At 43.7% G+C, this 15,472-nt stretch overlaps 1 protein-coding gene across 3 annotated transcripts in view; it reads right to left on the bottom strand.

The window, feature by feature from the left end:
• Positions 1-3,423: 3,423 nt before the first annotated feature.
• Positions 3,424-15,472, bottom strand: part of FAM117B (family with sequence similarity 117 member B) — a 33,627-nt gene continuing 21,578 nt past the window's right edge. For all 3 annotated transcript variants that reach the window (XM_066575701.1, XM_066575700.1, XM_066575698.1), the window contains 3 exons: positions 12,570-12,780; positions 10,009-10,132; positions 3,424-7,562 (listed from right to left, as the gene is read on the bottom strand). In XM_066575701.1, the coding sequence (XP_066431798.1) occupies positions 7,244-7,562; positions 10,009-10,132; positions 12,570-12,780 (654 nt within the window). In that variant the 3' untranslated portion in view covers positions 3,424-7,243. The remainder of the gene's footprint in view (positions 7,563-10,008; positions 10,133-12,569; positions 12,781-15,472) is intronic.

Consider the following 15,472-nt stretch of genomic DNA (forward strand, 5'->3'; position numbering starts at 1 on the left):
TGCCACACAAAAAAGAAGCCCTCAAATGGCAGTTAGCAGAAAAATAAGACTTTAAAAGTGGAAATGAAAATTCCCTCCCCCCCCCCCCCCCACAATGGATTGGGTGCAGAAGTTTCTGGGTCTCTCCCTTTATCTGAAAGGATCTTGTTCAGAGGTGTGGAATGGATTGTCAGTCATAGACACATCAAGATGTCAAGTATCTGTCTGATGAACAGACGGTGCAGCCAAATACAAAGCTGGTACATCAGTTAGACCAGTGTTCTCCAACTCCAGTCCTCAGGGACTGCCGACAGGTCACGTTTTCAGGATTTCCTCAGTGTTGCACAGGTGATGTAATTATGGTCAGTGCCTCAGACATTGCCACAGGTGTTCTTACCATAGGATATCCTGAAAACGACCTGTTGGGGGCACTGAGGACTGGAGTTGGGGGCCCCTGAGTTAGTGTATGCATATGCACAACCATTATTAGCACGGATGGGATAGAACAGCAAACTACCAGTTCCAGCGCCAGACAGGCAAGCCTTCAGTGGGCAAAAGAGCACAAATTGGATCGATGAGCAGGAGAAAACCCACCTAGTCAAATGAATCTAGATTGCTGTTGCACCATGCTGGTGGGTCAGAATTTGGCACAAGGAGCATGAATTGATGAACTGTTCCCAAAACTTATCACTCCTGTGCTGTTGTTCAGTAAATGCCAGAGAACTTATGGCCGCCCGCCTCCAGTCATTGTGAAAAAGGGCCTGATGTAGAAATCTTGGAGCGTAAGGAACAGAATGAGTGTAGGGAGAAATCTCACCTGACTGCAAAGCGCAACACATCGGGGACCTTTGGCCGCTGCAGCCTCTCCTGCCGGCCGGGACAAGTCTGTCAATGTCAATAGTAATTCCATTCATTGGGAACAGGCAGTTGTTCAAATAGGACTAAAAACGACTGCCTGTTTACACTGAGCGAGGTCTTCGCTAGTCTTTGCTCAGTGGCCGCTTTGGTTTCAGCTGACAAACAATTTCTTGCTCAGGCGCCTGTCTGCAGCAATGGTTGCCCTGTTTAAACATGAAACCAAACTGCTTGTTTAAACAACTATCAGCCATTAAAAAAAAATGCTCAAAGCCATCCCATATCAGTTAATGTATGAACACAACAAAGAACGCTTGTCATAAATTAGATGCCAAGAACGTACAGGAGAGAAGAGAGCTGAAAATAAAGTTACCTTTACATGGAGACAATTATTTCCCAAATCACTTGAAACCGCACTAGACTCGTACCGTGGACACAGACAGGACAGCGAGCGAGAACCCGCTCAGTAGGTGCTTTGATTCAGCCCGCTGTAATGAGGGGACTAGCAACTTCTCGCTCAATGCAAACAGTTGTTCAGTCTTTTAACGACTACATATTCAGAGTGAATGAAGGTGGACAGTCAGAAGAGCTCTAGAGCGCTCTGCCTCCATTTATTGAGCAACTCACTCCTTTGTGGAAGCAGAGGAGAAATGGTTTTTGAGAAGACTGGGTCCGACAGGCGTCCCTGTGTAAAAGGTAGCCTTAGGCTGGCTTCACGCAGGCAATACAAAATCTAGCAAGATGTGCGTTTTGAGACGCACAAATATAAACCCCATTCATTTCATAGAATGGTAGAGTTGGAAGAGACCTCCTGAGTCATTGGGTCCAACCCCCTGCTCAGTGCAGGATCACTAAATTGTCCCAGACAGATATTGTCCAGCCTCTGTTTGAACACTTCCATGGAAGGAGAACTCACCACCTCCTGTGGTAACATGTTCTACTCATTGATCACCCTGTCAGTTTTGTTCTACTATCTAGTGTCTCCTCCCTTTCAGTTTCATCCCATTGCTTCTAGTCTTTCCTTGTACAAATGAGAATAGGGATGATCCCTCTGCACTGTGACAGCCCTTCAGATGTTTGTAGACAGCTATTAAGTCTCCTCGCAGCCTTTTTTGCAAGCTAAACATCCCCAGATCCTTTAACAGTTCCTCATAGGACATGATTTGCAGACCGCTCGCCATCCTGGTAACTCTTCTCTGAACTTACTCCAGTTTGTCTGTCTTTTTGAATGGGGTCATACACATGAGCAATGTTTTCCTGCATGGCACAGTGTTGCAATGCGGGAATCAAGTCGTGGCATGTTCTGGCTGTGTGATCTCGCATTGCAGCACCACTATTTTCAATGGGGCCTTCGGCGAAGCCAACGCCGGCCCCATTGAATGCAATGGGAGAAACTCTGCGATCCTCTGCCACAGCAGTGACAGACGTGCCAGAGGATCCCTGAAGTGATGAGGCTGTTTTCCCATAAAAACACCTCACAGCCTTGGTATTTCACATGGTGGGGAACGTGATATGGGGGCAGGATTCACAGCCCCATATCACACTCACCCATGTGACATTAGCCTTAGGCAACCTACACACGGGCGATCACAACATTGGGCCGAGAAACTGCCAGATATCACGCTTGCCAGCGGTGTTTTCACGCTGACACGAGGAGTTTGTCAGAACCGCTTCCCAACACTTTAGTAAAGTAGCGAACCGCGTCAGAAGATTGAAAACCATGGAAAACACTTGCCAATGGAAAACCTCACATCACACTTGTGTGCACATCGCAGTGCGCTTTACATTCTCAATATCAATGTGTGATGCGTTCTGAGGAAAGCAAAAAGATTGGACATTCAGCAGTAGTTTCACACACACAGGTGGGAAAATAACACTCTAATTAAAAGAATACAGTTCATATTAGCTTGAGATTTGTGCGTCTCGGAATCCAAAAAAAAAAAAAAATCTTACAAGTTTTTTGGCTGTGTGAAAGCGGCCTTAGTCCACCTCCACTGGTGGATGCCTTATTGAGAACCAGGGCTCGGTCACATCAGCGCTAGAGGTTTCCATTTTCCTCACCAGTTCAGTGGGCAACAGCAACCTCTGGCCAAACTAATTCCACTGATGGAGTCCATTCGGGTTCAAATCTGGCAAAATGCTGACCAGACGGCAGGATGTGACAAAATAGCGCTGCAAGCTGTGCTAATTTTTGTGGCAATCAGCTAAAGAGGTTTCAAACACCTCCACAAATCTGAACGAGCCCTTACAAAGTAATACGTAGAAGTTACAGAAGACAAACAGTGCAAAATCTAAAGAAAACACTACTGCAGAAATGAGCATCAGCCCAAAATACATCTCCCCTTCCCGCAAGCTCCCCACAGCCTTTAGTCCTCCATGCTGAACTCCGTGTGATCTTTCCATTGGCTCACTCACACATAAAAGGCAAAATCGAAGGCACCAGAGTATCCATATAAAACAGTGTTTGTTCGTCATAAAACGGTTACAGATGGCGGCCTGGAACCTTTTTATGGTGAATGACTAAACGCCACGCTTTATATGGATACTCCAGGGCTTTGGCCTTTTATACATAAGGAACAAAAAACATCGTGCTTTCAAGTAGATTTATTAACTCCAATATTCACATTTCACCATGTTTGATACATAGTGACAAACACAAACCGCTCATTCCGTGCTTGGGCTACAGTGTAAAAAGAAGTCTTCATTACGGATGCGTTAAAGGCTGGTGCAGTCCATTCACTCTTCAAATAAGAGTTATTGCTATAAAAACAAACATAAAAAGGGCATTGTTGAAAACAAAACCGCCAGGACATAGAATAATGTATACAAGTTTCCTGATACTTCCACCGGTCCAGGGAAGTTCTAACCAAAAGTCGTTGCCATATTTGTGTAAACAGCATTAGCCTGACGTAGGTCCAAGAAGGCGACTGATCTTCATCCTGCAAGTTAGGCACAGGAGTAAAGTTTGCACAACTTTATAACAATCTTTGGAATTGGATTGACAAATAGAAGCCAGACAGTCACAAAGAATGGCAGCGGATTTCAGAGTCTCGCGTGTACGGGTCATCTGGAGACTGTAGCCTTCTACAGGATGCCAAGACCGGCTTCAGAATTTTGCCTTCTGGAGTACTTTATAATAGCGGTCAGTATTACAGTGCAGTGAAACAAAAAAATACAATTCTGTACCATAACAAGCCCCGTCTGACATTTTCCAACATAAAAATAACAAAAATCAACTTAAGAAAAGGGCAATGACAATGTAGCATAACCAAGGCAAAAACAACATGTATCAGGACCAGACTTTTACCATAGTTTTCCATATTTGATGGTGGTGCAGCTCTGTGCGTTGGACCACCACTGGAAAACGTGAATGCACCTAAATAAAAAGGGGGATTGCCCAGTATGCTCATACTATAGCTTTGTCTACATATTCTGTATGTTTTTAAAAGGGGTTGTCAGTTAAATAAACCCCCATGCATTAAAGTAAAAAAAAAAAAAAATCAAAAAAAAAAAAAATCAAAAATCAGCAGTTCCTCCCTTTTTCCAGCCCCTCCATTCATCCCCCAGCTCCGGTTCCCGCTGTTTACAGGCAGCTGTGACCTCCCGTAAACCTGCAGTAGCTTTCACTGCCTGCTGCAGTTTGTCGACCGTCTCAGCACAAGAAGTGACATCACAGGGAGACTGGAGCCGGCAGACGAATGGGGGAGTGGAAAAAGGCGAGCAATCCTACATGAGGGACCCCTTGACGATGGTTTCCTAAACTCTGACAACCCATCCCATAGGAATGATCCTGAGATGACCAGGGACTTAATTTTTATACTGACCACGCTCCCAGGTTCCCATTGTTTTCTATGGGAGTGCGCATGCACAGCCTGCAGAGATGAATCCACTGCAATGCCTGTGTGCCGACTTTCAATGGTGACAACGCAGGGGAGAGCCTGGTAAGTAAGAAAAAACAATACATCTCTGGACATCTTAGGATCTGCCCTAGGAGCTCCATAATATAGCTTATGGTGTTTATATGTGGTGACAGGTTCCCTTTAAACCCTACTGGCAAGACAGAGAAGCCCTCCATGTCACCCACAGGGCATATAACGCCGGTCGCCAGGGCCCTCCACCCTGAAGCATGAGCTTGATAAAATACTAATGAACACGTCTCATTAGGTTTAAAACCTCCTACATCTTCTCAATATCCTGATGGAGTCCAAGTATAAAAACAAAGTCTGTTCTGCTCCCATCCAGGGCAGCGAGTCACCCGACGGTCAAGCAATGGAAATGTAGGCACACAGATCTGGGTCCATTATGAAACTTTTTGCACATAGCAACTAATCACAGGGCAGGTTTCATTTTTGAAGCATGCTGTAAGAAATGAAAGCTGTGCTGGGGTTTTTAATTTCATAAAACGCCCCCATTTTTTTTTTTAAAGGTTATTCCTAGAAGTGCAACTGTGCCTCGAAACACATCCAACGTGGCTTAGGTCCAAAGGTGAATCGGCAGCAACCCCACAGTGACAAGCACAGGGGAACACGGGATTGGTGGAGGTCTCAGCGATGAGACCCCCACCGATCTGCAAGTTAACCGCTATCCTGTGAGCCTGGTACAGCCCCTTTAACACGGTTCCATTAAAGCAGACTAAAAAGGAGTCTGAGGAAGCCTTAGCCACTGATGAGGCTTGAGGTGTTTAAGGCAGCTCTATCCCTTCGTCAGACTTTACACTGCAGCTCTATTCGTTTACATCGGCTGCTGCATATACGAACATACCGGAAAGTCGTACAGAATGATCTGAAACTACAAACAACTAAACCACCAGTAAGAAACAGCTGATCAGTTACCTGCACCAGTGGACCGAGCCAAACCAGCCTCCATTGGGGCTCATTCACACGAGCGTATGCCATTTCAGTCTGTGAAAGCGGCGTTTTCGGTGCGTAGGTTGCACGCATTTCAGTATTTCTTGCATCGGTATTGCATCTTCGCTGTATTTTCCATGTGCCCAGAACAACCCCCTCCCGCAAGGCCCAAATGATGTCACTCCCTCTGCCCATCTTTTGGCAACATGATGCAAATTCCGTTTGTTTTTTTTTTTTACACAACTGAATTTGCTAAATTTATACGCAATCCCATAGAATAGAAATTTTTTTCTTTCCAGCTAATGGCTGTTCTGAAAAAAAACGTCCATCTGAACGCACCAGTGGTGTTGCGTACTGTCCATAAAACATAATACGGACAGAAGATACACTCATGCGAGTAGGCCCTTATGGAGGCGGAGTTGGTAAAGGCTCAAGATCTGCTTTAACACCTGAGATAACGGCAGAACTAAACTCAGTGATGTCATGTAGCGCTCAGACGGTCGGAAAAGGTCAACTTCGAGAGCTTCTCAGGCGGTTGTACAAGAGGAAATGCCAGGATACATAATACACACTTGCTTGTAATAAAACCAATGAAATCCTGACATATAAAAATGACTTGTAAACTTTTTAAACACCATATCTGAACGAAAAGGCGTCTTTATATGGTTACAAAAAGGTGAAAAACCATCAGCGTATGAATATATGTTTCCAACCGTAATACACTGATAATGCAGCAGCCACATACAATGCCATATATCACAAATACTATTCAACTAGAGCTCGACGCTGTCTTTTATTTACACTTCACCATTCCTAACATTGGGCATTCAACCCGCTAGAACTTTTTTTTACTTTTTCTTTTTAGCATATACCATGTTTGGTCCCCACAGCTGGAAAGCAGCTGAAACAAATAAGAAATACCAAAGCCACTGAAACACTTTTCCCCACTTTCTTGTAACATTCAGAATTCATACCCATGCATGATATATTAAAAAAAAAATAAATCTTGACTCCACCTTCACGTATTCACTATGATCACAATGATACACGTCATTGTCCCTACCATATGGGATGAGCAGCATACGCCATATCCATCATGCCAGAGTCTTACCTTCCACAAGATGCAGCAATATTCAATAATATAGCTGGACCATTGGAAAAGTAACCTGCAATGGCTGGATAGCTGCAGGCTGCCCACCCCCGGACCTTTACTCATGTCAGCAATATCACAATGGTTAAATAATAGTCCAATAATTGTTTTCTAACAGCAAATTGGCCATATCTTGGGAATACCGGTATAGTATCCCCCCATTTACAACTGCAGCAGCAGTTACTTAAATACAGAAGGAAAAAAAAAAAAAGGTTTAAGGAGCTAAAACTGAAAGCCCTTCCTAGTATCCGACAAAGAGCAGCTCAACCCCCAATATCAATACCAACGATGGTAAGGCATGCTGCCCATGTTACAGCAGAATAATAATATGGTCAGCTTATGACAATACTGCATCTAGAGTCTCTAAATATCAGGTAAGTGCAGATCTCTATGAGAGCATAGACGTTGGCTCTTAGTCCTCCTCTTCCTCGATCTGGCCAGTAGGGTGCAGCAGAGACATCGGAGAGGCAAGAGTATTCGTGCCGCGAGAATTACGTTCTTGTTCTAGACTTGAGGATATAGAGGTCATGCTAAAATTCTGAACTAATGCGGGAGGGATACCAGAAGGAACAGTCAGGCTGTGGTTGGAGCCTTTAAAAGCAATTTCCTGATTTGGCAGAAGAGGCTTGAGGATGCTGACGAGGCAGAAGGCAGATCCACTCTTTGGGATAAAGTTCACTTTGTTCTTGTCGGGGCAGTAGAAAGGAGGGATTTCGTGTAACGGCTTTGGCCTGCAGTAAATATGTGCAGATGTTAATGTGAATAGAAGGCATACAACAGCACATGAATGAACTGGAAGACGGAAGAATGAAGAGGAACATGGTATAAGTCAGATGCATTACTAAAGGCCCATTTAGACAACAGTTATTGCTCAAAAGCCATCTTTTGAGCGATAATCGTTGGGTGTAAATCTGCTCATCTTTCACTTTTCTGCTGAACAATGGATTTCAGATCGGCATGAAATCGATCATTCGGCAGAAGAGCTGATAAAATGGACTGCAAGCTGTGCTCTGCCCAGGGAGCCCCGATTACATTGTCTCAGCTGTCAGCCCCGCCGGCAGAACAAAGGGGATGTATTCAGAGAACAGCATGTGGTCTGTGCCTTGATGACAGCTTCCGGTGGCTCACACGCTAATAATTGGTACTAATGCGTGTGTCGATCATGTGTGTAAATGCACCAGAAGCTGGAAATTGACTATAAAAAAAATAAAAAATACGCCATAAGAAAGTTTTTGGATAGAAAGTGATAAACACTTCAAGAATTACTCTGGACAGGTCCCTGTGTGGACGACTGATTTACAAAACTCACACTTAGATGACCCCTGCTGGTCACACAGACTCAAAAAAAATATTAAGTGTGATCTTTTGAGATGGCAGACGCTAAATAAGATGTACAGATTAAACTAGCTGCAGGATATGTTATGAAATAACACCATTTCCTGATAAATCCCCACATAAATACTACCGTAATTGACTAATTTCCTGCAGGTAATTTCATTTCTTAAAGGAGGTTGTACAACAAAATGCATTAGTGAGTGTAAAATTAATTGCAGGGCTTAAATGTCAATAATCATCAGCAGGACTGTAGAGCCACGGGCTTGGCTTACATCCTTCCCCTCCATTCTCCCTTTATGTGCTCACCATGCAGTAATCCCCCCCTTCCCTGTATGCTTACCATGCTGTAATCCCCCCATACCCCTATACACTCTGCATGCAGCAATACAACAGATGGAAATGTGTAGGAATCAGACAAGACATTTAAAAGAAAACCAAAAAAAAAAAAAAAAAAACATCCTCCGATCAATTAAATAAATACTTTCAGGGAATCCTGAACTGTCTGAAGGCAGCCTAAACTACTGCCGGAGATCCTCACTCACTAATCCTGTACACCAGTGTTTCCCAGCTCCAGTCCTCAGGGACCACCAACAGGTCATGTTTTCAGGATTTCCTCAGTACTGCACAGGTGATGTAATTATTGTCGGTGTCTCAGACATTGCCACAGGTGTTCTTGCCATAGGATATCCTGAAAACATGACCTGTTGGGGTCCCTGAGGACTGGAGTTGGGGACCCCTGCTGTACACCAAGGGTCCAGTTAGGGAGACTTCTATAATTCCAATCTGTTTTTATTTTGTGATTGTACATTTTATTTTTGGCTCAAGACTATGGAGGCGGTCATCTTGCCTGAACCGTAGTTAAGTTTTAGAGCTACGCTTTATAGCAGCCTTATGGACCAATCACACAAGGAGGGGACCCATTGACTTCTATTGGTGAGTGTTCCAGGCATATTCTGTGACCTGTGCAGGGAGGGGAAGGAGGTGAGCTGTGACCATCACCTATTGTGAATGGTGGATCCTAGGTTATTTATATGCAAGTGTTACCTTTCATTGTGATGACTATTATTAGGCTTATGCAGCCTATACACCAACAACTGTCAGATTAATGATCATTCGTCTGACAGCGGTTTCCCCTCGGCTTCCCCACGTACCAGAACATTTAGCTCAGCCAAATGTTTGTGTGTTTAGAAAATTAAATTGCTGTTGGGGAAAAGTTGAGCAGCCCCCATACACAGAGCCGTGTGACTATGACATTACGGGCAGGTTTGAACTACGAAACTTTAAAATGTCTATGGGGGCCTTTAGTGATCAGTGTGAAGGCTGCAGGATTTTAGGATTTTTTTATTTTAAATTACATCAAGGAAAAAATACAATTAAATAGATTTCACACACAAAAAAAAATATATATATAAACTTGATGTATAATCTAGTTCATTTTCCCTTTAAAGGGGTTTTCCAGGAGACTACTACTTACAATGTAACTGGCTGATCAGGCGCCCGCTGTCGTTGCTGCTACACACAGAGAGGAAACCGCTGCTCTGAACAGTGTAGTGGCCGATGCTTGTAACTACAGGTGCAGCTCATTAAAATCAATGTGAACTGCACTTGCAGTTAGAAGCACCAGCCACTACACAGGGGTCGGAGCAGCAGTTCCCACTCTGTACCCGTGTGTAGCAGTGCTGATAGAGGGAGTTCAGTCAGTAGATTGGTCAGGGTCCCGAGTGGCGGATCAATTATTAATGACCCATCCTGAGAACAGGTTATAAATAGCATTTCCCTGGAAAACCCCTTTAATATACAGAAATCAAGGCAGTCTACTACAGATGAGTTGATTACACTTACGCGCTGCTTTCCTCGAATACTTTAACTCTTTCACAACCTTCAGGTGGTTCTCGCTTAAACATATAGCTGTTGTTTGGTTTTGGAGATGTAGCGTACTTGGGGAAGGGAGAGTGATTTCCATTCTCTGCAAGAAAAAAGGTTTACTTTATTAAATTAATCACTTCCCCCCAAAAAGGAAAAAAACAAACCAAGCATGCAAATTCCAGATTTTAGAAGCGTTACATTGAAAGGCGGGGTGGGGGACACTACCGTCCGCCTCTGTCCTATCCCGATTCCTAGTGCACTCAGAATAGGGAGGAATATATAAAGACTGGTTTCATGAGTGTTCCGAATGAGAAGCCACTTTCGCACATACCATATGACTCTAGCAAAAGTCTTCAGAGAGCCCTACCTTCAAAAGGTCTTCATGCTCCAGTAGACCTGACGCAATAAGCCCCGCGCCTAAATGTAGCCAAACCCCTATAGCTGGCTGGCATCACAAGAAACGATCCGATTCGGCAAGATTCCTACAAGACCGATTTTGCAGTATACAGAAAGTCTTGCAAGCCGCCACATTTATCTCATTTGTTTCAAGTTTAGTGTTCCTCCAACTGTTGTCTGCACTCAGGTTCAATGGGCAGAGCATTTAATGGCTTCATTTGTCATCATCACTAAATAAAAATGGACAGATCGTACAATTCCAGACAGTGAATCTGGAGTTTACGACAAAACAGGCTACATGACCTCAAACCATCAAAGACTAAAAATATACAGTAACTCCGAACTTCTCCAATTCAGGCACCCGTGTGGATAGCAGTGATACGCTGCACAATATAACTGACCATCTATGCTTACTGTGTTCTACTGAGCGGAAGAGAAAATGATTAGGCAACACTTCCCACACTATGGACTAGTGCTGAGCAAACAGCCAGTAGAACGCCATTTTGGGTCAACTTTACTACAAGTTTGGTACAAACTTGAACAGAGCTTTAAGTAAAGTTCTACCCAAAACACCCTATAAGAACCATAAAAGCCCCGTATTAGCACCATTAGACTGTTGTTCAGGGCTTTATGACTCTTGGTGTTATTTGTCAGTTTTAGTATTTGCGTGAACGTCCAGTATGATTTGAATGAATTCGGATTGAACTTTTTGCAAAAGTTCAGTGAACTAACCAAACTTTTCAAAAGTTTGTAGCTAATAAGGACCTCAACCTCATAGCAAGGTGGCGTTACACCTTAGATACACCTGTCAGCATACAGCTATTCCTCCCAACTCTCCCATACACATGCATGCTTGGCATGGCCATGTATTCTGAATAGGGAGAGGGGAATAAGCTGCTGCCAGACGCCTCTGGAGATGGCATACTCCCTCGGAGAAGAAAGAATCTGACATGTTGAAATCCACAGGGATAGTTGGGACAAATCCATACAAAGCAGATATATCACCCGATCCCACCGAAATTGGTGGGTTCCGCTGCAAGTTATTTAAAACTGTATGGACGCATTAGGAGCCACCATACGGGAAAGAAATTTAGTTTATTTGGTTTTTACTAAGGAACTAAAATGGTACTCTGCTGTATAAATATCCATTTAGCACCAACTAATTACTATGTGGGCAGAGGTGGCGCAGTGCTGACCCAGTATTCAGCATCTAAGCTAGACTACTCTTAAACAGTTTAGGACAAAATAAAAAAAAATGTATACAAGATTGAACACAATTGAAATTGTCCCGAGATACCTAAATGGAATGGTCAGAAATGTAGAAAGAAAATCACGCTTTTCAGATACTCTATTGGGGTATTCTAAGCGAATAGAAATGAGCAGCTCTAACTCTGCAGGGTCTATTCTATCCATGCATTTCGGGAACAGACCATTAAAGCCACCCTCTGACCCTGGACAAGCAAAGATGGCTGCAGCGCTTCTCACACTACCTGATGCATACTCTGCATTAGTTTGCATCATCAGTCTAGGGGGGCATTCACATAAGCGGGAAAATTGTGTGTGTTCTGTGCGTTGAGAAATGCACAAAAATACGAATCCATTATTTGTAATGGGTGCACTTACATGGGAAATTCTCTGTAAATGATGCTGCATGACGGAAAAAAAGGCAGCATGTTCTATTTTTGAGCGAGTCTCCATGTGAGCTGCACCAGAGTATGTCGGGCAAGACTCGCTGTTGCATGTGTGAATGCACCCTAAGATACTACATGCACCTTTGATTGGCCAGTGCTTCATATGTGGGCAGCACGGGCCATTCAGAGTAACATGTAAGTTCTTAGACTACCAATACATACTAATGCAGTGTGCAATCATGTAGTCAGTGGAACTGTGTGGCCATGTTTGTCCAGGACCAGAGGGTTGCTTTAACCATTAATTTCAATGAGAACTTAGCAATGATTAATTTCCATTTAACCATTGTAAAGTATTGTACAAGGCCGACAACGCCATTACTTTCCTCAGTCGTTGTGCGGTTCCATATAAGTCACTTGTTCTGTACATCTCAGCAGCAGAAAGCTCACAGAACATCCACATCGATACAACAGTAAGTCTTTCGATTTAGGAATTTGGAATGCAAGTCCTACCTTTGTCTCTGGGATCTGCGTGTGTGTCATCGACTAGACATGGGCTCTCCCCACTGCAGTCATTAGAGATGGTGATGAAGGAAGCAGGAGAGATGGACTGGGAGCGGCTGCTGTTGTTGCTTCCACGGTCATTTCCTCCGGGAGTCTGGGTGTCTACACTCCGTAGGGCCAGAGGTGGAGGAGCGCGGTGTCCGTCTGGAATATCTTGTGGCTACAAAATATAAAACACAAATACAAAACAAAAAGGAAAAAAAAAAGGAAAAACATTACACGGATAATTTTCTTTGCTAAGCAAAAATATTAGTGGACAAAATATATGTTTTTGAAAAATCATGCGCACTATAAAAAAAGTAAAAAAAATAAAAAAATAAAGACATTCTGCTATACCCTATACATTCAAGAGTTGGTTCACCTTTTATGTTGCCTGTAGAATGAACCAGTGCTGGCTTATATGTCATCCTGCTCCTAATGTGTGCCAAAGAACTCTGCTCAATGCTGGTCTAATGTAAAAATTAAAGAGGTTGTCCCACGAAAGCAAGCTATCCCCCCCCATCCATAGGGGATTATTTGGTAGGGGTCCCATTGAAATGAATGGAGTAGCAACGTACATGTGCAACCTCCAGCCCAATTAATTCCTGGATGCACCAGACCCCGTTTTTAGGATTTGTGCGGGTCTCCGGGAACAACCCTTTTATGTAAGACTAGTTAGTCGATATTGATGATATTAAGCTATTCTAGTGGAAAGCTCTAAAGATCACCCATCAGAGATGCTATAGTACAACAGTACAAGAGAAACACGAAACCTGTTGTAAAAAGGAACCTGTCAGGAGTTTCCTGCTGCCCGATACTTGGACAGCGTTAAATATCAGCACTCCTACACTGCAGACAACTGTGTTTTAATTAAATAACACCTGGCAACGAGGGAAGGACGGGCGCTAGTTACGCATGCACAGCGTCACTCCATTTTTAACGGAACTGCTGGATATAGCCAAATGCCATTTTTATCAGCTCCATTGAATGAATGAATGAATGAAGCAGCACCATGCATGCATGACCGCTGCTCCTTTCAATCGGACATCACTGCAGGTGGGTGCCATGAGCTTGAAGAGACACAAGAAGGGACCCATGGGACCGCCATCCTCAGGGTAGATCAGACTTATCAGCTATCCTGTTTTTGGTGCACCCACTTTAAGGTTAGCTCAGCTTTTTGGTGTTAGGTATGTCTTTCTTCCCATGCTGGGTTCAGCTGTGGCGTAGCAAGCAGATCAGTTATCTAGAATAGGGTACACGTTTCTGTGTTCGGTCCTGTCAATTTTACACTTCAAGCTAATAGACTGCTCTTCTGAAAGTCCGTAAACGGAGACCACCACTGACCCCCAGAAGAAAGTGGCTGACGTGGACACAGCAATGTCCCCGATATATGACTCTTAGTTCGGAACATTGTGTCAAAAATATCTGAATGGTATCAAATGTATGCACTATAGTATTCAAAAATCAACCAACGCTCATGATTTCACCAGCGTTTCTATCAGCCGTCTATAGCTTGCCAAAAATATTACATCTGGGTGCATCCTCCCAATAAATACAGCACATCGTACTAAAACTATACTGAGGACAACCACCGCCTAGCTGGAAGCAGACAGGGAAAAGTAAAAAGGGAACAAGAACAGACACCTAGTATAACAGGATTAAATTAAATTGTACAGCTAAAACTGCCCACGGAAAGGAGAATTGAATCTATCCACCATAGTCTGGTAGAGTTGGAAGGACCTCCAGGGTCATCGGGTCCAACCCCCTGTTCAGTGCAGGATTTACTAAATCATCCCAGGGAGAACTCACCACTTCCCATGGTAACCTGTTCCACTCAGTGATCCCCCTCACTGTCTAATATCTAATTTGTATCTCCTCCCTTTCAGTTTCTTCCCATTGCTTCTAGTCTTTCCTTGTACAGATGAGAATAGGGCTGATCCCTCTGCATTGTGACAGCCCTTCAGATTTTTGTAGACAGCTACTGTAACTATGGATAATACAAGTCTAGATCACAAGGAAGCAAAGAGTAAAAAAAAAAGTGAGAGAAACTAAGAAAAAAATTGATTTGTAGCAACTAGCAAGTTTAATGCAAAGATGCAATTTCCACACAAAATAAAAAAAAGGCCATTAGTGGGTTAGTTCGAGCAGCAGCCAAAGGCATTAATAAGTTTATAGAACTTTCCAGTATCTCACACTCAATCACTGCAAAAAGGGTGATTGTTTGATGTCTTTCTAAACTGTGTAATGCATTTTGTGGGTAAATCGTGCAGCTGTTGGCCACCGGCCATGGACTCCAGCCGCGCCACACATGCAAAATTTGCCTGCACAATACGCAGTGAATAGAACCCATTAATTTCAATAGGTTCCGTTACCTGCGCAGTTTGTATTGCATGTCCCATTACCGTGCGTATTGTGCACAAAAACCAGCAGATATGAAACTATACTTACCATATTTTCCAGCATATAAGACGACGGGGCGTATAAGACTACCCCTAACTTTGACTTATATACCAGGAATACAGTGTGAAAATTAAAAAAAAATAAAATAAAATGCTCACCTCCAGTGGCGCTGCTGCAGGCTCTCGCTCCCCCGTGCACACCGGCAGAGCATTGCTTTCTGCAAGCGGTGCTTGAATGCCCCGCCTCCAAAAAGCTAATGCTCCGGTTGGCTCACTTAGTCTGGCGTTAGCCAACCACAGCATTAGCTATCTGGAGGCATTCAAGCCCCGCTTGCAGAAAGCAATGCTCTGCCGGCGTGCACGGGGGAAAACACAGCCTGCAGCAGTGCCGCGGGAGGAGAGTGTTCATTTTTTTCCCCGTACAACTGTATACCCGGCGTATAAGATGACCCCCAACTGCAGAGCAGATTTTTC

Source organism: Eleutherodactylus coqui, chromosome 8, assembly GCF_035609145.1.
Source record: "Eleutherodactylus coqui strain aEleCoq1 chromosome 8, aEleCoq1.hap1, whole genome shotgun sequence".
NCBI lineage: Eukaryota > Metazoa > Chordata > Amphibia > Anura > Eleutherodactylidae > Eleutherodactylus > Eleutherodactylus coqui.